At 48.4% G+C, this 23,253-nt stretch overlaps 1 protein-coding gene across 9 annotated transcripts in view; it reads left to right on the top strand.

Moving 5' to 3' along the window:
• GOLGA2 (golgin A2) overlaps positions 1-23,253 on the top strand; it is a 135,737-nt gene that overhangs the window by 97,555 nt on the left and 14,929 nt on the right. For all 9 annotated transcript variants that reach the window (XM_063936619.1, XM_063936617.1, XM_063936616.1 and 6 more), the window contains 4 exons: positions 11,785-11,852; positions 18,844-18,946; positions 19,211-19,317; positions 19,398-19,557. In XM_063936619.1, coding sequence (XP_063792689.1) covers positions 11,785-11,852; positions 18,844-18,946; positions 19,211-19,317; positions 19,398-19,557 — 438 coding nt within the window. The remainder of the gene's footprint in view (positions 1-11,784; positions 11,853-18,843; positions 18,947-19,210; positions 19,318-19,397; positions 19,558-23,253) is intronic.

The following is a 23,253-nucleotide window of genomic DNA, read 5'->3' as shown; positions in this document are numbered from 1 at the left end:
CAGCACTCACCAGCGCCATTTTCTCTCCACAGCACCGCTGAGAGGAAGCTCCCCGGACTCTCCCCTGCTTACACACGGTGAAGGGGTGTTTAAAAGAAAAGGGGGGGGGGGGGCACATAATTGGCGGATAACATATTATACAGTGCGGCTGGGGAAAAACATTTTGTGTTGGTCTCCAGGGTCATTGCGCTGGGGTGTGTGCTGGCATACTCTCTCTCTCTGTCTCTCCAAAGGGCCTTAAAGGGGATACTGTCTTCAGAAAAGAGTTTCCGCGTGTGTGTGTGTGTGTGAAGTGTCGGTACGCGTGTGTCGACATGTTTGACGAGGAAGGCTCGCTAATGTGGAGGGGGAGTGCTTTGATGTCATCGCCGTCGGCAGCGCCGACACAGGAATGGATGGATATGCTGAATGTCTTAAATGCAAATGTCAATCTGTTGCATAAAAGGTTAGACAAGGCTGAAGCTAGGGATCAGTCAGGTAGCCAGACCATGCCTGTCCCTGTGGCGCCAGGACCTTCGGGGCCTCAGAAGCGCACCATATCCCAGATCGATGAGAAAGATAACGACACGGATACGGACTCTAGTGTCGACTATGAAGATGCAAAATTACAGCCGAAGGTGGCAAAAGGTATTCGGTACATGATTATTGCCATTAAAGAGGTTTTGCATATTACTGAGGAACCCCCTGTCCCTGACACGAGGGTACACATGTATAAAGGGAAAAAGCCTGAGGTCACCTTTCCATCCTCATTTGAGCTGAGCGAATTGTGCGAAAAGGCTTGGGAATCTCCAGATAGGAGACCACAAGTTCCCAAAAGGATTCTTATGGCGTATCCTTTTCCACAAACGGATAGGATACGATGGGAATCTTCGCCTAAAGTAGACAAGGCGCTGACACGCTTATCCAAAAAGGTGGCACTGCCTTCGCAGGATACGGCTTCCCTCAAGGATCCTGCTGATCGCAGACAGGAAATTACCATGAAGCACATTTACACTCATTCCGGTACTATTGTTAGACCGGCTATGGCGTCGGCCTGGGTTTGTAGTGCTGTCGTGGCATGGGCAGATTCCTTATCTACGGAGCTTGACACCTTAGATAGGGATGCCATTTTAATGACCATAGAGCATATCAGGGAGGCTGCCTTGTATATGAGAGATGCTCAAAGAGACATTTGTTTACTAAGCTCCAGAATAAACGCTATGTCTATTTCGGCTAGGCGGCTCTTGTGGACCCGACAGTGGACGGGAGACGCCGATTCAAAGCGGCATATGGTGTCCTTGCCTTACAAGGGGGAGGAGTTGTTTGGAGACGGCCTCTCGGACCTTGTCTCTACTGCTACGGCTGGTAAGTCAAATTTCTTACCTTATGTCCCCCCGCAGTATACAAAAAAGGCACCTCATTATCAAATGCAGTCCTTTCGTTCCAATAAGAGCAAGAAGGTACGGGGATCGTCCTTTGTTGCCAGAGGAAAAGGCAAGGGAAAAAGGCTGCACACAGCTAGTTCCCAGGAGCAGAAGTCCTCCCCTGCATCTGCAAAGTCCACCGCATGACGCTGGGGCTTCCCGGGGGGAGGCAGATCTAGTGGGTGCTCGTCTTCGGTTTTTCAGCCACGTCTGGGTTCGCTCGCAGGTGGATCCCTGGGCATTAGAGATTTGTTTCTCAGGGATACAGGCTGGAATTCGAAGACTTGCCTCCTCGCCGGTTTTTCAAATCGGCTCTGCCGGCTTCCCCGTCAGAGAGGGAGCTAGTGTTGGCAGCAATCCAAAAATTGTATATTGAACAGGTAATTATCACAGTTCCTCATCTCCAGCAAGGAGAGGGATATTACTCAACCCTGTTTGTGGTCCCGAAACCAGACGGTACAGTCAGACCCATTTTAAATCTAAAATCCCTGAACCTGTACTTGAAGAGGTTCAAGTTCAAAATGGAATCACTCAGGGCGGTCATCGCCAGCCTGGAGGGGGGGGGGGGATTGGATGGTGTCCCCGGACATAAAGGATGCTTACCTTCATGTTCCGATATTCCCCCCTCACCAGGCGTTCCTGAGATTTGCAGTGCAGGACTGTCACTACCAATTTCAGACGTTGCCGTTTGGGATTTCCACGGCCCCGAGAATTTTCACCAAGGTAATGGCAGAAATGATGGTTTTCCTGCGCTGGCAGGGTGTCGCAATTATCCCATACTTGGACGATCTCCTCATAAAGGCGAGATCTCGGGAGAAGTTGCTGGACAGCGTGTCTCTGTCCATGAAGACGTTGCAGGTACACGGCTGTATTCTCAATATACCGAAGTCCCAGCTAGACCCTACAACGCGTCTGACCTTTTTGGGCCTGATTCTGGACACAGACCAGAAAAAGGTTTTTCTTCCGATCGAAAAGGTTCAGGAGCTCATAGCCCTGGTCAGGAACCTATTAAAGCCAAAAAAGGTTTCAGTGCATCATTGCACACGGGTTCTGGGGAAGATGGTAGCTTCATACGAGGCCATCCCCTTCGGCAGGTTCCATGCGAGGACTTTTCAATGGGACCTCTTGGACAAGTGGTCAGGGTCCCATTTACAAATGCATCAAAGGATCACCCTGTCTCCCAGGACCAGGGTATCTCTCCTGTGGTGGCTGCACAGTGCTCACCTACTAGAGGGTTGCAGATTCGGCATTCAGGACTGGGTCCTGGTGACCACGGACGCAAGCCTCCGAGGCAGGGGTGCAGTCACACTGGGAAGAAATTTCCAAGGTCTCTGGTCAAATCTAGAGACTTGTCTCCACATCAACGTCCTGGAGTTGAGGGCCATATACAACGCCCTGCGTCAAGCGGAGGAATTGCTTCGGGAAAAAACGGTTCTGATTCAGTCGGACAATGTCACGGCAGTGGCTCATGTAAACCGCCAAGGCGGAACGCGAAGCAGAGTGGCCATGGCAGAAGCGACCAGGATTCTACGCTGGGCGGAAGGCCATGTAAGCGCACTATCAGCAGTGTTCATCCCGGGGGTGGACAACTGGGAGGCGGATTTCCTCAGCAGGCACGACCTGCATCCGGGAGAGTGGGGACTTCATCAAGAAGTCTTCGCACAGATCACGGGTCGGTGGGGGCTGCCTCAAATAGACATGATGGCGTCCCGTCTCAACAAAAAGCTAAAGCGATATTGCGCCAGGTCAAGGGACCCTCAGGCGGTAGCGGTAGACGCTCTGGTGACACCTTGGGTGTTCAGATCGGTCTATGTGTTTCCTCCTCTTCCTCTCATACCCAAGGTGTTGAGAATAATAAGAATAAGCAGGGTCAGAACAATCCTCATTGTTCCAGATTGGCCACGGAGGACTTGGTATCCGGAGCTGCAAGAGTTGCTCACAGAAGATCCGTGGCCTCATCCTCTAAGGCAGGACCTGCTGCAGCAGGGGCCCTGTCTGTTCCAAGACTTACCGCGGCTGCGTTTGACGGCATGGCGGTTGAACGCCGGATCCTAGCGGAAAAAGGGATTCCGGAGGAGGTCATTCCTACCCTAGGTATGACCTACCTAGGGCTGCGTTTGACGGCATGGCGGTTGAACGCCGGATCCTAGCGGAAAAAGGGATTCCGGAGGAGGTCATTCCTACCCTGATCAAGGCTAGGAAAGACGTGACGTCGAAACATTATCACTGTATATGGCGAAAATATGTTTCTTGGTGTGAGGCCAGAGCTGCTCCTACGGAGGAGTTCCAGTTGGGCCGTCTGCTTCACTTCCTTCAAACGGGAGTGAATTTGGGCCTAAAATTAGGGTCCATAAAGGTTCAAATTTCGGCCTTATCCATTTTCTTTCAAAGAGAATTGGCTTCTCTTCCTGAAGTACAGACTTTTGTGAAGGGCGTGCTGCATATTCAGCCTCCCTTTGTACCTCCGGTGGCGCCTTGGGACCTTAACGTGGTATTAAGTTTCCTCAAGTCACCTTGGTTTGAACCACTCAAAACAGTAGAGTTGAAATACCTCACTTGGAAAGTGGTCATGTTGTTGGCCTTAGCTTCTGCAAGGCGGGTTTCGGAATTGGCGGCTTTATCATATAAAAGCCCATACCTGATTTTTCACGTGGATAGGGCAGAGTTGAGGACTCGTCCTCAATTTCTGCCCAAGGTGGTCTCATCTTTTCATATGAACCAACCTATTGTCGTGCCTGTGGCTACACGGGACTTGGAGGATTCCGAGTCTCTGGATGTGGTCAGGGCTTTGAAGATTTATGTGACCAGAACGGCTAGGATCAGGAAGACCGAAGCTCTTTTTGTTCTGTATGTGGCCAACAAGGTTGGCGCTCCTGCTTCAAAGCAGACTATTGCTCGCTGGATCTGTAACACGATTCAGCAGGCGCATTCTTCGGCTGGATTGCCATTGCCTAAATCGGTTAAGGCCCATTCCACTAGGAAGGTGGGCTCTTCTTGGGCGGCTGCCCGAGGGGTCTCTGCACTACAACTGTGCCTAGCTGCTACTTGGTCGGGGTCAAACACCTTTGCAAAGATCTATAAGTTTTGATACCCTGGCTGAGGAGGACCTCCTGTATGCTCAATCGGTGCTGCAGAGTCATCCGCACTCTTCCGCCCGTTTGGGAGCTTTGGTATAATCCCCATGGTTCTTACGGAGTCCCCAGCATCCTCTAGGACGTTAGTGAAAATAAGATTTCTCTAACGTCCTAGTGGATGCTGGGAACTCCGTAAGGACCATGGGGAATAGCGGGCTCCGAAGGAGGCTGGGCACTCTAGAAAGATTTAGGACTACCTGGTGTGCACTGGCTCCTCCCACTATGACCCTCCTCCAAGCCTCAGTTAGATTTCGTGCCCGGCCGAGGTTGGATGCACACTAGGGGCTCTCCTGAGCCCTTAGAAAGAAAGTATAGTTTTAGGTTTTTTATTTTCAGTGAGACCTGCTGGCAACAGGCTCACTGCAGCGAGGGACTAAGGGGAGAAGAAGCGAACTCGCCTGCTTGCAGCCGGATTGGGCTTCTTAGGCTACTGGACACCATTAGCTCCAGAGGGATCGACCGCAGGCCCAGTCCTTTGTGTTCGGTCCCGGAGCCGCGCCGCCGTCCCCCTTACAGAGCCAGAAGCAAGAAGAGGTCCGGAAAAACGGCGGCAGAAGACATCAGTCTTCACCAAGGTAGCGCACAGCACTGCAGCTGTGCGCCATTGCTTCTCATGCACACTTCACACTCCGGTCACTGAGGGTGCAGGGCGCTTGGGGGGGGGCGCCCTGAGCTGCAATAAAAACACCTTGGCTGGCAAAAATACCACAATATATAGCCCTAGAGGCTATATATGTGGTAAATACCCCTGCCAGAATCCTGAAAAAAGCGGGAGAATAGGCCGCGGAAAAGGGGCGGAGCTATCTCCCTCAGACACACTGGCGCCATTTCTTCTTCACAGATCCGCTGGAAGGAAGCTCCCTGGCTCTCCCCTGCAGTCTACACGTCAGAACAGGGTAAAAACAGAGAGGGGGGGGCACTAAATTTGGGCGCAATACATATATAATATAAAAAGCAGCTATAGGGGACATAACTCAGTTAGTCCCTGCATTATATAGCGCTCTGGTGTGTGCTGGCATACTCTCACTCTGTCCCCCCAAAGGGCTTTTGTGGGTCCTGTCCTCATTCGGAGCATTCCTTGTGTGTGTGCGGTGTGTCGGTACGGCTGTGTCGACATGTTTGATGAGGATAATGATGTGGAGGCGGAGCAGATGCCTTTAGAAGGGATGTCACCCCCTGCGGGGCAGACACCTGAGTGGATGGGCTTATGGAAAGTAATGAGTGCACGTATAGACTCCCTATATAAGAAAATCGACGACATGCCAAATGTGGGACAGCCGTCTTCTCAGCTCGTGCCTGCCCAGGCGTCGCATGGGTCGTCAGGGGCTCTAAAACGCCCGCTACCTCAAGCAGACCCAGATGTCGACACTGATACTGACGCCAGTGTCGACGACGATGAGTCAAACCTGATGCCCACTAAGGCCATTCACTGTATGATTGAGGCAATGAAAGAGGTGTTAAACATTTCTGATATAACTACTGGTACCACTAAAAAGGGTATTATGTTTGGAGAGAAAAAACTACCCGTAGTTTTCCCCCCATCAGATGAATTAAATGAAGTGTGTGAAGAAGCGTGGGCTTTCCCTGATAAAAAATTGGTAATTCCTAAGAAGGTACTAATGGCGTTCCCTTTCCCGCCAGAGGATAGGTCACGTTGGGAAACACCCCCTAGAGTGGATAAAGCGCTCACACGTTTGTCTAAAAAGGTGGCACTACCGTCTCAGGATACGGCCGCCCTCAAGGAACCTGCTGAGGCGATACTGAAGTCTGTATATATACACACACAGGCATTATACTTAGGCCAGCTATTGCGTCAGCTTGGATGTGCAGTGCTGCCGCTGCTTGGTCAGATAAACTGTCAGAAAATATTGACACATTAGACAGAGACACGATCCTGTTAACCATAGACCATATAAAAGACTCAGTCTTATATATGAGAGATGCACAGAGGGAAATCTGCCGACTGGCATCTAAAGTAAGTGCATTGTCCATTTCTGCTAGGAGAGGCTTATGGACTCGCCAGTGGACAGGAGATGCAGATTCTAAAAAGCACATGGAAGTGTTGCCTTATAAGGGTGAGGAATTATTTGGGTATGGTCTCTCGGACCTAGTTTCCACAGCAACGTCTGGGAAGTCAGCATTTTTACCCCATGTCCCCTCACAGCCTAAGAAGGCGCCGTTTTATCAGGTTCAGTCCTTTCGGACCCAGAAAAACAGGCGTGGAAAAGGCGGGTCTTTTCTGTCCAGAGGCAGAGGTAGGGGAAAAAGGCTGCAACAAACAGCAGGTTCCCAGGAGCAAAAGTCCTCCCCCGCTTCTTCTTCCAAGTCCGCCGCATGACGGTGGGGCTCCACAGGCGGAGCCAGGTACGGTGGGGGGTCGCCTCAAAAATTTCAGCGATCAGTGGGCTCGCTCACAGGTGGATCCCTGGATCCTGCAAATAGTATCTGAGGGGTACAAGCTGGAATTCGAGGCATCCCCACCCCACCGATTCCTAAAATCTGCCTTGCCAATTGCTCCCTCAGACAGGGAGGCGGTGCTAACGGCAATTCACAAGCTGTATTCTCAGCAGGTGATAATCAAGGTACCCCTACTTCAACAAGGCCAGGGTTATTATTCCACACTATTTGTGGTACCGAAACCGGACGGTTCGGTGAGACCCATTCTAAATTTGAAATCCTTGAACACATAAATAAAGAAATTCAAGTTCAAGATGGAATCGCTCAGGGCGGTTATTGCAAGCCTGGACGAGGGGGATTACATGGTATCCCTGGACATCAAGGATGCTTACTTGCATGTCCCCATTTACCATCCTCACCAGGAGTACCTCAGATTTGTGGTACAGGATTGCCATTACCAATTCCACAGGAGGTGCTGCACCAGCACGGCTGGATTCTGAATATCCCAAAGTCACAGCTGGTTCCGACGACACGACTACTGTTCCTGGGTATGATTCTGGATACAGTCCAGAAAAAGGTGTTTCTCCCGGAGGAGAAAGCCAGGGAGTTGTCATCTCTAGTCAGAGACCTCCTGAAACCAAAACAGGTATCAGTGCATCGCTGCACGCGGGTCCTGGGAAAGATGGTGGCTTCTTACGAAGCAATTCCCTTCGGCAGGTTCCATGCCAGAATCTTTAAGTGGGACCTATTGGACCAGTGGTCCGGATCGCATCTTCAGATGCATCGTTTGATAACCCTGTCTCCAAGAACCAGGGTGTCGCTACTGTGGTGGCTGCAGAGTGCCCATCTTCTAGAGGGCCGCAGGTTCGGCATACAGGACTGGGTCCTGGTGACCACGGATGCCAGCCTTCGAGGCTGGCGGGCAGTCACACAGGGAAGAAACTTCCAAGGACTATGGTCGAGTCAGGAGACTTCCCTTCACATAAATATTCTGGAACTAAGGGCCATCTACAATGCCCTAAGTCAAGCAAAATCCCTGCTCCTACACCAGCCGGTGCTGATCCAGTCAGACAACATCACGGCAGTCGCCCATGTAAATCGACAGGGCGGCACAAGAAGCAGGATGGCGATGGCGGAAGCCACAAGAATTCTCCGATGGGCGGAGAATCATGTACTAGCACTGTCAGCAGTGTTCATTCCGGGAGTGGACAACTGGGAAGCAGACTTCCTCAGCAGACACGACCTCCACCCGGGAGAGTGGGGACTTCATCCAGAAGTCTTCCAGATGCTGGTAAACCGTTGGGAAAAACCACAGGTGGACATGATGGCGTCCCGCCTCAACAAAAAGTTAAAAAGATATTGCGCCAGGTCAAGGGACCCTCAGGCGATAGCTGTGGACGCTCTAGTGACACCGTGGGTGTACCAGTCGGTTTATGTGTTCCCTCCTCTGCCTCTCATACCAAAGGTATTGAGAATAATAAGAAAGCGAGGAGTAAACACCATTCTCGTGGTTCCGGATTGGCCAAGACGAACGTGGTACCCGGAACGTCAAGAGATGCTCTCAGAGGACCCGTGGCCTCTACCGCTCAGACAGGACCTGCTACAACAGGGGCCCTGTCTGTTCCAAGACTTACCGCGGCTGCGTTTGACGGCATGGCGGTTGAACACCGGATCCTAAAGGAAAAGGGTATTCCGGAAGAAGTCATTCCTACGCTTATTAAGGCCAGGAAAGATGTTACGGCAAAGCATTATCACCGCATATGGCGGAAATATGTTGCATGGTGCGAGGCCAAAAAGGCCCCGACAGAGGAATTTCAACTAGGTCGATTTCTGCATTTCCTGCAAGCAGGAGTGAATATGGGCCTAAAACTAGGCTCCATTAAAGTACAGATCTCGGCTCTGTCGATTTTTCTTTCAAAAAGAACTAGCTTCAGTACCTGAAGTTCAGACATTTGTGAAAGGAGTGCTGCATATTCAGCCCCCATTTGTGCCTCCTGTGGCACCTTGGGATCTCAACGTGATGTTGAGTTTCTTAAAATCACATTGGTTTGAGCCACTAAAAACCGTGGATCTGAAATATCTCACGTGGAAAGTGGTCATGTTATTGGCCTTGGCTTCAGCCAGGCGAGTGTCAGAATTGGCGGCTTTATCATGTAAAAGCCCTTATCTGATTTTCCATATGGATAGGGCAGAATTGAGGACTCGTTCCCAGTTTCTCCCTAAGGTGGTGTCAGCGTTTCACCTGAACCAGCCTATTGTGGTGCCTGCGGCTACTAAGGATTTGGAGGACTCCAAGTTGCTAGACGTTGTCAGGGCCCTGAAAATATATGTTTTTCCAGGACGGCTGGAGTCAGAAAATCTGACTCGCTGTTTATCCTGTATGCACCCAACAAGCTGGGTGCCCCTGCTTCTAAGCAGTCTATTGCTCGCTGGATTTGTAGTACAATTCAGCTTGCACATTCTGTGGCAGGCATGCCACAGCCAAAATCTGTAAATGCCCATTCCACAAGGAAGGTGGGCTCATCTTGGGCGGCTGCCCGAGGGGTCTCGGCTTTACAACTTTGCCGAGCAGCTACTTGGTCAGGGGCAAACACGTTTGCAAAATTCTACAAATTTGATACCCTGGCTGAGGAGGACCTGGAGTTCTCTCATTCGGTGCTACAGAGTCATCCGCACTCTCCCGCCCGTTTGGGAGCTTTGGTATAATCCCCATGGTCCTTACGGAGTTCCCAGCATCCACTAGGACGTTAGAGAAAATAAGAATTTACTCACCGGTAATTCTATTTCTCGTAGTCCGTAGTGGATGCTGGGCGCCCATCCCAAGTGCGGATTGTTTGCAATACTTGTAAATAGTTATTGTTAACAAAAGGGTTATTGTTGAGCCATCTGTTGAGAGGCTCAGTTGTTTTCATACTGTCAAACTGGATATAGTATCACGAGTTGTACGGTGTGATTGGTGTGGCTGGTAAGAGTCTTACCCGGGATTCTAAATCCTTCCTTATTATGTCTGCTCGTCCGGGCACGGTGTCCTAACTGAGGCTTGGAGGAGGGTCATAGTGGGAGGAGCCAGTGCACACCAGGTAGTCCTAAATCTTTCTAGAGTGCCCAGCCTCCTTCGGAGCCCGCTATTCCCCATGGTCCTTACGGAGTTCCCAGCATCCACTACGGACTACGAGAAATAGAATTACCGGTGAGTAAATTCTTATTTTTACTTACCGGTAAATCTATTTCTCGTAGTTCGTAGAGGATGCTGGGCGCCCATCCCAAGTGCGGACTTCTTCTGCAAGACTTGTATATAGTTATTGCTTACATAAGGGTTATGTTATAGTTGATCGGGTTTGAACCGAGGCTATGTTATTGTTCATACTGTTAACTGGGTAGTTTATCACAAGTTATACGGTGTGATTGGTGTGGCTGGTATGAATCTTGCCCTTAGATTTACAAAAATCCTTTCCTCGTACTGTTCATCTCCTCTGGGCACAGTTTCTCTAACTGAGGTCTGGAGGAGGGACATAGAGGAAGGAGCCAGTGCACACCCAGAATCCAAAGCTTTCTTAAAGTGCCCCATCTCCTGCGGAGCCCGTCTATTCCCCATGGTCCTTACGGAGTCCCCAGCATCCTCTACGGACTACGAGAAATAGATTTACCCGTAAGTAAAATCTTATTTTCTCTAAATGTCCGTCTCCCTGGGCACAGTTCCTATAACTGGAGTCTGGAGGAGGGGCATAGAGGGATGAGCCAGTTCACACCCCTTTGAAAGTCTTAAAGTGCCCATGTCTCCTGTGGATCCTGTCTATACCCCATGGTTCTTGAAGTGTCCCCAGCATCCTCTACGGACTAAGAAAAGGATTTACCGGTAGGTATTAAAATCCTATTTATTCATCCTCTTTAAATCTAGCAGCTAAATAGTTAAACTCGCAGGTGTAGCAATGAGCAGGCTTTTATACATCTACCACTATACTGTACAAAACTACAGGACTGACATGTACACAGCATTAATAACGGGTGTGGATCATTGGGTCTACAGTTATTAGGTCGACCACTATTGGTTAACAGTGACTAGGTCGACACCTGAAATAAGTCGACATGGAAAAAGGCTGACATATTTTTTTACACTTTTTTTAAAAATTTTTTTATGGTGTCGTTTTCTTTGTAAAGTGACTGGGAACCCCAATTAGTGCACTGTGTCGCCTTGCATGGCGAGCGAGCTTCGGGGCAAGGTGCCTCACTCTGCTACCGCTGCGCTCGGCACAGGTTACTGTTCCCAATCGTAGTCCACGTGGATCATTAAGTATGAAAAATTCAAAAAAATAAAATAAAATAAAAAAGTAGTGAAAAACTCATGTGGACCTTTTCATGTGTCGACCTAGTGACAATGTTGACATAATGACCATGTCGACCTAATGCATGTTGACCAATAGTGGTCGACCTAAGTGCTGTCGACCTAAAGAACGGACACCATCAATAAGCAATGCCTGTTGCCATATTGCAACGTGTGACATTGATATTATTATTATATACAAGCAAATGGGTAACAACCACACCTATCAGATAGACCTTTCCATTTGTTGTCTAGCTTACAACGGCTGGACTGATTTGTTGCTATGGGTTACCACTTTACCTAACAGTACATTTATATTACTCATTACCTCCTGTAACTAGGATAGAGTGGAGTACAATATTATAATGTAATTTTCCTTTACAAATGTTCCTCTTGTAGGTGTGGGTGAGAGACAACTGATTGCTGTAGTATTGCCGGCTCTGTTTCTGGAGGCACTCATTATAATAGCTATGTTTGGTTTGTTGCCAGTTCCGGTGTATTACATGTTACCATTGTGTTTTGTTGGCAGAGATCAGTGTGGACAGTGTCCCTAGAGAGGTGTATGAAGCCTTGCAGAGTGCGATGGAGAAGTTGCAGGTAGGCGTTCCATCTGATCTTAACAGTGGCTGTTTATTCCAACAAAAGGGAAGGATCTCAAACACCAGTGTACAGTTATCTCAAACACATACTGCAGGTTATGAACCAAAATGTTCTTCAGAACCAGCGCTCGCACAGACTAAGCTTACTTCGCATTGGGCTACATAGAAATACAGCTATGGGTGGGCAGCAGGGAGAACCTGGGGTGCAGCGAGTTTGAAGGGGACACAATATCACATTGGGAACAAAAAATTGGTAAAGTGTGAGGGCGCAATTAAAATAATAAAAATAAGAATACTCTACAATGGGGTTTGTGCAATGTTCCTGGCAGTGTGATTGTAAAATTGTGTAGTTCTCAATATCTTTATATTCTGCATAGGCAGATGACTGCATAGTGCCACTTGATAGTATACCATAAGAGTCTTATAAATAAAATATCAATCCAGATCCCACCGGATTCCTCCCATTGTCTGGTGATACTCTCCTTGCTTCTCCCGGCCTGGCCATGCGCTGCCTGTTTGATTAACTGACCCCCGACTTCGCAAAACATGCCAAACAGCCCTGTTTAGTGTGCCATGGACTTTGCTACTAACGGCCCCAAAACATTAATCTTTAGTGTCGAATACACTGCAAGTGAATAAAGATACAAACTTAAGAAAAAAAGTACAAACTGCAGGTTACACAGGCAGAAGACAGTGATTGTTCTGCTAAATCTGTAACTTTTCACCAAGTCCTTCGCTGCAAAAAAACCTAGGGCCTAATTCAGACCTGATTGCTGCTGTGCGTTTTCGCACAGCAGCCCATCAGGTCTGAACTGCGCCTGCGCCGCAGTGACAGGCAGAGGCGGTCACTGGGCGGGAGGGGTCGGCGGCGCTTGGCCACCCTTTAGGGGCCGTGGCCCGGGCAACGCAGGCGTGTCGTTGGGGGGGAGGAGGGGGGGCTGCGGCGGCTGAGACCCTCACAGCGACGAGTAGCTCCTGCCAGCCCGCAGGAGCTGCGCTGGCAGGGAGCTACTCCTAAAGTACAAAAGCATTGCCGCTGTGCAATGCTTTTTCTCTTTCATCCACTAGGGGACACTGGAGTCCTATACAGTAGGGGGTGTGAAGCATGCAACCGGAGGTGTGGCACAATCTAAAATTAGCATTGTGTGCACAGCCGGTTCCTCCCCCTTCACATCCTTCCTCCCTCAGTTTAGAAAATTGTGCTAGGAGGTACAAGCACAAGAAGGGAGCTCCTGCTCCTTGCAGTTTTCTTTATTTAATTAAAAATTATTATTATTTTTTTTTTAGTCATTCATGACTGGCCCAATTCCTCCTAATTAAAAGGAGGGTGCAGGTTTTAAAAGACAAATCTTTAAGAAGAGCCCAATCCCACCTAGCAAAGGAGGGAGCAGGCAGAAACTAAGTGGACATAGCCCAATCCTTCCTAACAAAAGGAAGGTGCAGGTGTTACTGAAAGGAGACTAAGATCTCAATAAAGGGATCTGCTTCTCCCTTCCTAAAACAACAATCCGGAGCACAGAGACAGTGAGTACTGGTTGTATTTCAGGGCCCTTAGTCAGACAACATGAGGCTCTATCACGGCGGGTGCAGCATCCCCCGCCCGTTTCCCTATTATAGTTAATTAATTTACAAACCTTACCGCCCCAGCACTGAAGGGGGAGGAAGACAGGAGGAGGAGCTTCACATTCAGCGCTATCCACAGAGCGCTCGCTTGTTACTCCCGCCGGCCGCGGAAGAAAGTCAAGGGGAGACTGCGGGCTGTATCTCTCACCGCCGCCCGCCCGCTGACGCGCAGCTGCCCGCTCGGCACTTCCCCCCGCCTTGCTCATGCACAGCCGCCCGCTCGGATGGTCCCGCCGGCCGCTGAAGCGCTCCCGCCCGGAACTTCCCACCACCTCGCTGAGGCACAGCCGCTCTTCCCTACAGCTGCAGGCGGCTACAGAGAGCGGAGGGCTGAGAGAGACGGGGGCACAGTAAGGGCCAATACACTTGAACTAGCTATAGCAGGGTAAAAAAAAAAAAAAAAAGCGGCGGCTATGAAATCATATCAGGGGGTTTTGTTAATGAAGTACATACTATTTTTTAGTGGCGCCCATCTTTACATACAGTAAGAGGCGCCAAGTGACTTTTCAGCAAAAGTACAGCCCCCAATAGTGACAACATTTCCCTCAGCCAGTGACAGGACAGAGGGAGGGGTTTTTATACCTAGGTTAGACATAGAAAGATGTAGTAATTGCTGGTAGTTTTTATTTTAGGTCTCTGCTGCAAAGGATTTGTTTAACATGGTTTAAATCAAGCATCTTTATGCTTTATAATTTTCAAGCGACTTCTAATACAAAGATCCTAGGAAAATTTAGGGAACGTCTGGATATCAACCCCGACCTCACAACTGAATCACAGTTTTAGTATGCGAGGGTTGCAAAGAGGCTGTTGTTTAGTGTACTTACTATTTATTTATTTTTTCTCAAAATCCAGCCAGATAAATCCAGTATACAACTGTTCCCGTCATCTACTACGGTATTCCGTTACCTTAGATGCAGGCTCTTCAACATATAATTTTGCCATACTATTTATATTTTCAACGGACTTCTATTATAAAGATCCTAACGAAAATACAAGGAAGCAAGCGGATACAAACTCTACCATCGGAGCTGAGTTACGGTTTGAGGTGTATAGGTTGCATGTCGGCTGGTGTTTCTCTTTATTTATTTTTTATTTATTTATGTAAATTTATTTTTATCCTGTTCTAGTTTTTAAAAAGACAGAAGGGAACAGTAACTCCAGCCGGATCCGATAACTTTGCTTCCGTCATCTCTCATAGCCTTTCTCTTCCTAGTTAAAGGGTGAAAGCGCCACGAAAGATCCTGGCAGGGGGTTTCCATGACAGGTTTCATGCAAAGACCTCCAACGGGACAGAGACCTGTTATGTTTGTACGTAATGTATCAAAGACAGCACACGGGTTCGAGCCCGAGGAAGGCGGTCCCGGGGTGTGCGATTCCTGCTTAGACAGGGACGCTCCACCCGGGAGCAGTGCTCCGGCTAGGACAAGGATAACCTTGTAGATAGAATCTCCGATGGGAAACCGGAATCCCGCACGCAACAATCAGTGTTGCGGGATTCTCAAAGACGATGGATGACTTGCTCATCAGGTTAACGCCTCTCGCACAAGCGGTAACAATGTGCATGGCGGTTAAAAGGGCCTCTTCCTCTCGTACCGGAAACAAGATGGAAGCGGGTCTTCTCATTGATACAATGGGTGAGTTGATTGAATCTCACCTAGACGCAGAATTTCCAGAAGTGGACAAGGCAATCACAACAATCTGTGATCCTAGACTTTAAGGTACAATGAGTAAAGGAGCCTGTAGATTCGACTTGTTCGAATTCCAAAAGCGCGTTCAGCAGCGTTTTCCAATTCCTAAATCCCTCCAGTCTCAAATGGAGGAGGTTTTGGAACCACCCTGACTAACGGTTTCTATTTCCAAAAAGGGTTTCCAGTAACTTATCCCCTTCCTAAGAGTATAATGGATAAATGGGAGTTTCTGCCGCTTGTGGGTGTTTTCCTAGGACGGTTGTCAAAGAAGACAATCTTACCGTTACCTCATATAACGACCTTAAGAGGTTGACGCAGCTTTAACGTCAATTTTTGTGGCAGGTGCAGCACAAAGACCTACGGTCGTCTGTGCGTGGGTTGACAAGGCCGTGGGAGCATGGTCTGGACGCATAGTACAGGCTATTTAAGGGGAAAATGGCTTGGAAGAAGTTACCCAACTGGCGTAATACATTCAAGATACAGCTTCACACTTGTGTCAAGCCTCTAGGGATATTCACACCAAGGTGCGGTAGAATACCCCCATTTGAGGACGAGATGTTTTTCGGTCCAGTGTTGGACAAGTGGATTTCACAGGCTACAGCGTCCACTTGTCTGTCTACTCCTTATACAAGAACCATTACAAGGTTAGGAGAGGTTATTCGGCAACAGCAGGGAATTTTTTTAGAGCTCAGTCCTTGCGAGCCGAGGAAGCGTTTTTGATACACAAGTACGTGGGGGCAGAGGTAGAGGCCGCTCACCGGCAGCCAGAAAGTGGGATGAATCTGCTGACAAGACCGTGACAGGACGGTCTAACGGCTCACCTGGTATTCCCCTAGGTGGGCGAAAGTCTGAAGTTGCCTCGGTGCCCTCAGAAAGAATAAGAACAGAGCTCTTTCTCCCGGTTGTCGCCTCTCAGGAGGAATGGGTCTCTACTCCAATCCTTTTGTCGATGCCAAGTCAGACAGGACAGTCCGGCCGATACTCAATTTGAAAGTTTTAAACTGGTCTCTAAGTGTCTACAAATTCAAACTGGAATCAATCCAGTCGATCATTGCAAGTTTAGAACATGCAGATCTGCATATCCCAATCTGAGCCCTTCACCAGGCTTACTTAAGGTTTGCACTGCTAAGGGATCGCTACCAATTCAGGGCCTGGCCATTCAGTCTATCACTGGCCCCAAGACTCTTGACAGAAGATCATGGCATTCATGTTTGCGGACTCGGGACGGTTAAAGTCACGATTCGTCCTTATCTAGGCGACATGCTAATCAATGCATCCTCTCGAGACCAGTTGATCAGGGATGTTCACACATCTAATCCATTCTCGTTCAACATGGGGAGATTGTGTGTTTACGTTTTTCCACCTTTCCAACTCATTCTCAGGGTTCTAAAAAGGAGTTGAAACGAGAGCGAGTGTCTGTGATTCTAATTGCACCAGATTGGCCCGCTGCGTGGGTTACCAACGGAAGATCCTTTAAGGTCATCTCAGAGAGGGGCCCTGCTATCTCAGGGACCATTCCAACATCCAGAAACGGGCTATTTTTAACGGCGCGGTTATTGAAACCCGGATCCTATGAAACAGAGGGATACCAGGATCGACTATTCTTATGATGATTGCCGCTAGGAGGCCGGTCACAGCCATACTCTACTACAAGCCTTAGTAGAGGTAATAGGGCTAGTGTCATGCGGTGGGTGGAATTCGGCGAACTTCCACTTCTCCAAACTTCTACTTTTCCTTTTGACAGATCAGGAAGTAGGACTGAGGCTGGGTTCTCTGAGCGGTCAGGTTTCGGTTCCATCCATCCTATTTCGACAGCGGTTAACAACCTTGCCTAAGGTTCAAACCCTTGTACAGGGTGTTCGGGGGATCCAATCCCCTTCTTCGTCCTCCTACTGCGTCTTGGCACTTAAATTTGGTGTTTACACAGACCTGATTTATCTATCTTAGACTGTCACGTTAATGCTGGCCTTGGCTCCGGCCAGGCGGTTTTCTGGGTTGGGAGCTTTTGGGCAGATCTCTGTACAAAAGCAGCTTTCCTTCCTATGGTTGTTTCGAGTACCCCAACCAATTGTAGTATATTTTCCGGGTCTCGCAGATAGACGTGTCCTCGGCTGGGTCTGAGTTTACCGGGTTTGCCTACAAGTTACTTCGTCCTTCAGAAGGTCGGACCATTTCTTGGTTCTTTGTGATGAGCCTCAGAAGCGTATGGCCAGCATCTGAGCGGTCTTGGTCTAGACTTGCCATTCGGCAAACTTACATTTCCTGTGGCAAACGGGTTCCGTTTCAGACGGGTGCTCCTTCCACCCGACCAGTGGGCGACTCCTGGGCGGCGGCCAGAGGGGTTTCCACTACTTACCTTTGGAGGGCGGCACTGTGGGCCTCAGCCCACGGGTTCGCAAGTTTTACAGGTGATACTTTTGTGTCCGGAGACTCTCAGTCCGGACGTTTAGTTTTGCAGGCCACCGACAGCACTCCCTCCCTGGGGGATAACTTTGGGATGTCCCCTACTGTATAGGACTCCAGTGTCCCCTAGTGGATGAAAGTGAAAAGAGGATTTTGGTACTTACCGATAAATCCATTTCTCTGAATCCTCTAGGGGACACTAGACGCCCGCCTCGGTGCGGTCAGCCTGCTGGGTTCACATTTCCTGTTCAAAGGACTCTTGTGACTCACATGGTTAGTCCCTAGACTTTGACGAACAAGGTCATAGGATCAAATCACATTGAGGCTCTGTGCCTGATATAGATTTTCCAAGGTTTGTACAAACAGCGTTAGTTTTTCAGTTAAGAGTTCTTGGGTGCTGTTTGATAGGTTGTACGGTTCGGTTCCTCGCCATGAGCTCAAGTATCATGTCCTATTCTCTCAGTCAAATTTTCTAAACTGAGGGAGGAGGGATGTGAAGGGGGAGGAACCGGTTGTGCACACAATGCTAATTTTAGATTGTGCCACACCTCCGGTTGCAAGTTTCACACCCCCTACTGTATAGGACTCCAGTGTCCCCTAGAGGATTCGGAGAAATGGATTTATCGGTAAGTACCAAAATCCTCTTTTTACTTGTACGGGGGATCGGTCCTGACATGTGGGGCGGACTAGCGTCACGCGCAGCCGCTGCGACCCTCACAGCGACGAGTAGCTCCTGCCAGCCCGCAGGAGCTGCGCTGGCAGGGAGCTACTCCTAAAGTACAAAAGCATCGCCGCTGTGCAATGCTTTTTTACTTGTGCGGGGGGTCGGGCCTGACGTGGGGCGGACTAGCCCTGTGCTGGGCGTCCCCCCGCATGTCTGTGTGACTGATCGTAGATGTGTTAAATTTAGCACTTCTACGATCAGGTCTGAATTGGGCCCCTAATCCTAATTACCTACAACATTATTTGTGATCCAAGACGCAAAGTTGAGGAAAAGATGTGCAGCATGGGGTCCGTGCCAGGCATTTTGTGCACTTTCTTTAAGCTGGTCCTTTGTTTGGATTACTGTGACAATACACTTATCCTTCGTAGCTGTGCAGCAAAGTGTTCAGAAATAAAAACATACCAGCCCTATGATTCTCTGAATATGTTTGACCGATCACAAAGGAAGATCGCGCCCATGTGAAATAATGAATGTCTATTGCGATCTCGCCACTGTTGCTTTAGCATTTACCTCCGTATATGTTTTGTTCATGCTCCTTCATTTGATTTTAGTTCCGCTTCACCGACCTGATGCAGGAGCGGGTGGAGCTCAAGGAACGGGTGGAAGAGTTGGAACATCGGTGTATCCAGCTGTCAGGGGAGACTGACACTATTGGTTAGTGATTAACAGCTTTGGACTAGCCACAGTTCCCTTCCTCTAAAGGGAAGGAGGGACAGGTGTGGTGATAAATAGAGAGGAATAGAAGTGGCGGACGAATGCTCCTATGCCATCATTATGCAGAGTCTGGGAGAAGCGGGCAGATTTGAAAGTAGAAAATAATAAAATATATTCAAGAGTACTTAATTGAAGCTAATAATTGCTGTGAAATGTTTTCTTGCACCGCTCTAGAGTGAGGGCAGTCTTTTTTTCACTTTTTAGGTGAATACATTGCACTTTATCAGAGTCAGAGAGCCATCTTGAAACAGCGTCACACTGAGAAGGAGGAATACATCAGTCGGTTGGCTCAGGACAAAGAGGAAATGAAGGTAAGTGTCCCCAGGTGCTGGAGCCAGTGGTATGCCAAGACACTGAGCATTTGTGCATAATTTCTTGTTTCTGTGCCTAGGCTAAGTTACTGGAGCTGCAGGTTTTGGTCATGAGACTGGTTTCTGAGCGGAATGAATGGTACAAAAAATATCTGGAAGCGACAAGAAGTTCCAAGGAGCTGGGAGAGTTGGCACTGAGTGCAGAGAGGCCAGTGGATATGGACACTGCAACTGGGGAAGGTAGGATTACAAGGATGACTTTCAACCATTAGTTCCCAAAAAAACCATTCAGGAATCTTAATTCTCACTGTGTGACTATAATCGTTATATTTTTGGTAATCCAGCATTGATCATTTAAACCTGTGAGAAACTGGCTGAGTAATATAAGGATTTGGTCAGGGGCACGTGACTGATCAGTGCCACTACTAAGAAATTGTTTATTGCTTAAACACAACCTCACACCTTTCTTGAAAGCCCACCTAGCTGTGTCACGTTTGTTGTCACTGGCTGGACAGCCGCCTTTAGATCACGATTGCGCAACTTATTTAATTTTCTTGAGCACTTGTTGCACCACAGTACTCAAATCTTGCGCTATAAAATACCTTATACTTTAAAATGTAATTCTATCAACTAAATGCTTTCTTTTTAAGTGTTTCGTCTGAATCCAAAACAAATACAATAAGCTTGTTTTGTTTTACATTTTACACAAAGGTTTTGTTATACTGTTATAGTAGACCTCACTGCACCTGCCCAATAAATGGGTGTTTGCGATACGTTAATATTAGAGATGAGCGGATTCGTTTTTACTCGGATTTACTCGGTTCTCAAAACGGCATTTTATTGGCTCACGGATGTCACGTGTTTTGAATAGCTAATAAGATGCCGTTTTGAGAACCGAGTAAAACCGAATCCGCTCATCTCTAGTTAATATAAGGTTGGCACAGGATACTGTGGATCGGATTCAGAGTTTGGAACAAGGCAAAGAAGCAAGAAGAAACTTTCTATCTGGAACAAACCATGCTGCAATTCAATGAGTGCAAATACATTTATTGTTTTGCATGCAGGATAAATACTGGCTGCTGTTGCATGTAGCTCACAGATTGTGGACAGCTTTATTTTTACACTTTAGTTTATATTTGAGTTTGGACACGCCCCCTCTCACAACTATATCTCTATTCACATGTTACATCTACCCCACAGCATGGTTATGCCAAGGTGCACAGTTGCTGTTTGCTTTGCTCCCACATCCGAATCGGGCCCTTTATCTGAAGGGGTGAGTGGTAGGCTGACTATTTGAATAGGGAGCAGGTAGCATATATCACACACAAGTCATTCTCACTTTTCTTAATTCTGTAGTTTGATATGGGCTGGCTGAGGGCTCACCCACTAATTCATGTGCATAAAAGTAAAGAAATCAAAGAGGCGCTCTTATTAAAGTGTCTGTATTACTGTACAGTAGTGTTTTGGCTCAGCAACGGGTAGGGGGAGCTAGTAGGGAAACATATTGAAGACCAGAAATAGAAAATGTACTTGTGTAGAACTTGGTACTTTGTGACCAAGATATAATGTAAACATTGGGGTTCTCATTTGTTCATAGATGGGATGATTCTGCACTAGTCAGAAGTAAAACACACTGATATATAACCAAACTTAGACAATCAAGGGGGATGTCCCCAAATAGTCTCTGTGGTGGTGCACCCTGAGTCAGGCAGTACTACTGTTAGAAAAAATAGAGAGGAAGTAAGACTTTTGTGGATGCACTCTTAAAGTTGAATTCTATTGATCAGAAATAGATGGAAATATTAAAACATAATTTTTATTTGTACTATTTAAAATACAGTATTCAAAATCACAAACAACAAACAGACATACAACACATAACATGGAGTACTTGGTCACAAAATGTAAGTATGTGAGATAGATTCCTAAATGGATTTGTAAGGACCAAGATTACCAGTACTACAGACTGGTGATGCCAATGGGATCCAGTCTGAATATCGCCCTATGACATAACTGAGTAGTAACAATTTGTGAACCAGTGCGTTCATTAACAATTATATACAGCCTCAATTGAGGTAATATACAATCAGGACCCCTGTATCCACATGATGTGAATAGGGCTCTATCTACACCCACCATTAATTATTTAAATGGGTGTCATTTCTCTTTCATCCACTAGGGGACACTGGAGATCTATACAGTAGGGGTGTGAAGCCTGCAACCGGAGGTGTGGCACAATCTAAAATTAGCATTGTCTGCACAGCCGGCTCCTCCCCCTTCACATCCCTGCTCCCTCAGTTTGAAAAATTGTGCTGGAGGTACAGCACGTGGAGCACTGAGCTCCTGACTAAAACTTTAAAGTGTGCTGCGTCCACCTAATAAAAGGGAGACAACGCTGCTTAAGATTGGAAGAGACAAAGATCCCTATTGAAGGGACCTGCATCTCTTCACAGGAGATCCTCATCGACTTGGGCAACGTGAGTAACATGTTTACAAGAGCCCAAGTAGTGTTAGATTTTTTTATTTTTTTATTATATCATTTCCCTTTAGAAAATAGCTAAGTGGCTTAGATAGAAAAACCGCTCCATCCAGCAGCAAGGCGCAGCCAACAGCAGGGAGACAGCGCAAGGTCTCACAAGCGGCAGACAGTCTCCCCTAGCAGCTGCGCAGATGGTCCGTGGTCACGGAGAGGCGCCGCTACGGGACCCAATAAGAGCGGTCCCGGCGCGCGCCGGCCGGCGGGGAAAAGACGCAACAGGGACAAAGATCTCTGCCGCGCAGCTGAGAAGACTCCCTCAGCCGCGGGCAGGGGGAGACGGGCAGTGGGAGCGCACAGAGCGGAGCGCACAGCCAGCGGCAGCGGGGACCTGTATAACTGACCTCCGGTAAGAGAAACAAGTGGGGGACACAGCGCTGTTCAGCATAGCGCATAAGGTCAATCTTCCCTTCAGTGGCGCCCATTTTAATACTCAAGGGCGCCAAATCTCACTACATTATCTAGCACCCCCTGCTGGTGAAATATATCATAGTATTCAGAGGAGAGATTCTTTATGCTCATAGCTCCCCCTACTGGTAAAATATATATTTCTCTAACGTCCTAGTGGATGCTGGGGACTCCGTCAGGACCATGGGGATTAGCGGCTCCGCAGGAGACAGGGCACAAAAACAAAGCTTTAGGATCAGGTGGTGTGCACTGGCTCCTCCCCCTATGACCCTCCTCCAAGCCTTAGTTAGGTTTTTGTGCCCGTCCGAGCAGGGTGCAATCTAGGTGGCTCTCCTAAAGAGCTGCTTAGAAAAAGGTTTTTAGGTTTCTTATTTTCAGTGAGTCCTGCTGGCAACAGGCTCACTGCATCGAGGGACTTAGGGGAGAGAAGTGAACTCACCTGCGTGCAGGATGGATTGGCTTCTTAGGCTACTGGACACCATTAGCTCCAGATGGAGTCGGAACACAGGTCTCGCCCTGGGGTTCGTCCCGGAGCCGCGCCGCCGACCCCCCTTGCAGATGCCGAAGATGGAAGAGGTCCAGAAGCAGGCGGCAGAAGACTTTTCAGTCTTCCTGAGGTAGCGCACAGCACTGCAGCTGTGCGCCATTGTTGTCAGCACACTTCACACAGCGGTCACGGAGGGTGCAGGGCGTTGGGGGGTGCCCTGGGCAGCAATGTATAATACCTTTTTATGGCTAAAAATACATCACATATAGCCCTTGAGGCTATATGGATGTATTTAACCCCTGCCAGATCTCACAGACTCCGGAGAAGAGCCCGCCGAAAAAGGGGGCGGGGCTTATTCTCCTCAGCACACAGCGCCATTTTCCTGCTCAGCTCCGCTGTGAGGAAGGCTCCCAGGACTGTCCCCTGCACTGCACTACAGAAACAGGGTAACACAGAGAGGGGGGGCATTTTTTTTTGGCGATATTACTATATTTAAGCTGCTATA

Source organism: Pseudophryne corroboree, chromosome 8 (assembly GCF_028390025.1).
Source record: "Pseudophryne corroboree isolate aPseCor3 chromosome 8, aPseCor3.hap2, whole genome shotgun sequence".
Classification (NCBI taxonomy): Eukaryota; Metazoa; Chordata; class Amphibia; order Anura; family Myobatrachidae; genus Pseudophryne; species Pseudophryne corroboree.
This window is presented reverse-complemented; position numbering and strand designations above follow the sequence as displayed.